At 54.9% G+C, this 2,042-nt stretch overlaps 1 protein-coding gene and 1 non-coding gene across 2 annotated transcripts; both read left to right on the top strand.

Annotated features, from left to right (window-relative positions):
• Positions 1–166: 166 nt before the first annotated feature.
• On the top strand, positions 167–673 carry CHGG_04310 (uncharacterized protein; the record flags this gene model as incomplete). Its single annotated transcript, XM_001223523.1, has 1 exon — positions 167–673. The coding sequence occupies one exon, from the start codon at positions 167–169 to the stop codon at positions 671–673; it is 507 nt and encodes a 168-aa protein (XP_001223524.1).
• Positions 674–918: 245 nt separating this feature from the next.
• CHGG_11323 lies at positions 919–1,010 on the top strand. The gene has a single exon. It is a non-coding gene; the product is annotated as a tRNA-Glu (tRNA).
• The last annotated feature ends 1,032 nt before the right edge of the window (positions 1,011–2,042 follow it).

The raw sequence follows: 2,042 nt of genomic DNA, 5'->3' as shown, positions 1-2,042 counted from the left end.
CCCAATAAACTGGTTGCGAGTCACCACGACCGGACATTCCCCTGCGGCGTAGAAGAACAGCCCCAGGGTTGGCAGCTGCGAGTCGTCTTTCGTGACGAGAGCACGTCGCCCAGCTCTTCGACAGCGCAGCCGCTTCGCCGATTCGGTGTCATGCTTGGCTACAAAGATGGAGATGTGTTTGCCGTGGGCACGGGCCCACTGGACGACGAGCTGCCATGTTCAGGTCCTACCGGTCTTGGTTCAGGGGCGTGATGACTCTCAGACCGTCTACGAAGGACGCCTTGCACGACGGTGTATAAAGGCGTTGACTGAGCCGCTGGAAGTCCAGCTCGGTCTGCTCGCCGTTGCGCAGGCGCCCGAGGAAGCCCCGAAGCCTTGGGGCAACCATGCCGCGCGGAACCTGCTCCTGGAGGATGACAACGGTTGTGAACTGGAGGAACAGCCTGTGCGCTGCGAGATGCTTCGCCAAGCCTTCCGGTCTCTGTCCGCCACGGTCCCTGGGCGCCGGCAAGAGGAGGCTGGTCTGCAGGACGGGGTCGAACTGGAAGAAGTCCCCGAAGAACAGGACCATTGGGATCCCGCCAAACGGGTGATAACCCTCTCCGGAGCCAATCAGAAGCAAGAGGTCTACAGCGGGAAAAAAAGAGGGCGCGACTATACGATTAGACGCTAGTCTGGCTGAAGAAACCACCTTTCCTGACTTTCCCAGCATTCGACAATAACCATCATGAAATGGAAAAAAAAAAAAAAAAGACAATTACATCGTTGACTCCGCTATGGGGCCTACCTGCAGCCGGCAAGTTCCTCCAGGCTTCCTTTGGCGTGCCCGCGCGCAGCGGGCACGGTCACTCCTATAAGTCTAAAGGATGCCATTGCGGAGCCGCAGTCAACAATTGGTCGGAACCACACTCGACTCCATCGGGTATGGTGTAGCGGTAACATCGTTGACTCTCACTGCTCAGCAGTGACTGTTCTCTCAACAGCCCCGGGTTCGACTCCCGGTATCCGAGTCTCAACTTTCTTTTTTTGCGTTTTTTTGCTCATAACTATTCCTATCCACCCATTCCAACATTCCAGGTTTCGCTTCCTTTTACCGGTTTGCATCAAACAAACGACGCATTTGGTGGTTGTGCCACGGAGCCATACCTCGTCGGGAAGGGCGTTCAATATAACGCAAACTCCAGCGGAGTAATTCCCGCAACAATGATCTAATGCCGCATGATTGTTGTTCGCGGACCATGTCTTACAGACCAAAACGTGGCCAAGCAGCCAAGTCGATGGTAGGCGCAGTGTCACGTTAATATGCTCGTCAATGTTCAACAAGCCATCCATGCAAGGGCTAAATTGATGCCAAGCGGGGGATCAACGCTAAGCTTGATCAACGCTAAGCTTGGATAGGGTTCTGAAGCAACCCACTTTCAAGACCCAGGCCTTCTCGGGTGGAGACTGCTGAGGAGAAAGTCAGACGACCAACCGACCCAAAGGAAAGGAGCCACTCACCACCACTCACCGTCCACGAGTCCCACAACAGCACAAACTCACATTCCCCGTTGACCCCAACAACCACCACCACAACCTAACCACCTACCATTTGCAGATCAATTCAAGGTCACGCATTGCGATCATTTTCCACTGTGAGGCCATGTTGTGCTCGCTGACCGCAAGTGTCGAGCCCCCAGTGGCTCCCACGGAATCAAAAGCATGTCCGGCAAGTTGGCCCCTAAAGTCCAATCCTTATTTCCTTTTCATAGAATCCATCATGCATCTGGGCTTGGATCGACGGTTGCGGCGGTTGCGGCACAGCAGTTTTAGGCCCTCCAGCTGGTCGGGTCAACGGCAACTGCGCCCTAGTCGTTGCGGATCAGTGATCCCATCTGCCGGCATCATGCCCTCTTAAGCTCGTTCGACCTTTCCCAACGCTTAGAAAACCTCTGCTTGCGGCGCGGCACATGCTGTGGCTGGTCACTTGTATTCGCTTTGGTCTCCTTGCAGTGCCGCTCTCAGCCTTCTCAGTTTCTCTTCCTCATACGGTAATCGAGTGA

This window comes from Chaetomium globosum, genomic scaffold (assembly GCF_000143365.1).
Source record: "Chaetomium globosum CBS 148.51 scaffold_4 genomic scaffold, whole genome shotgun sequence".
Taxonomy (NCBI): Eukaryota; Fungi; Ascomycota; class Sordariomycetes; order Sordariales; family Chaetomiaceae; genus Chaetomium; species Chaetomium globosum.
Note: the sequence above shows the minus strand (reverse complement) of the source record. Positions and strands in the feature narration are given on the sequence as shown.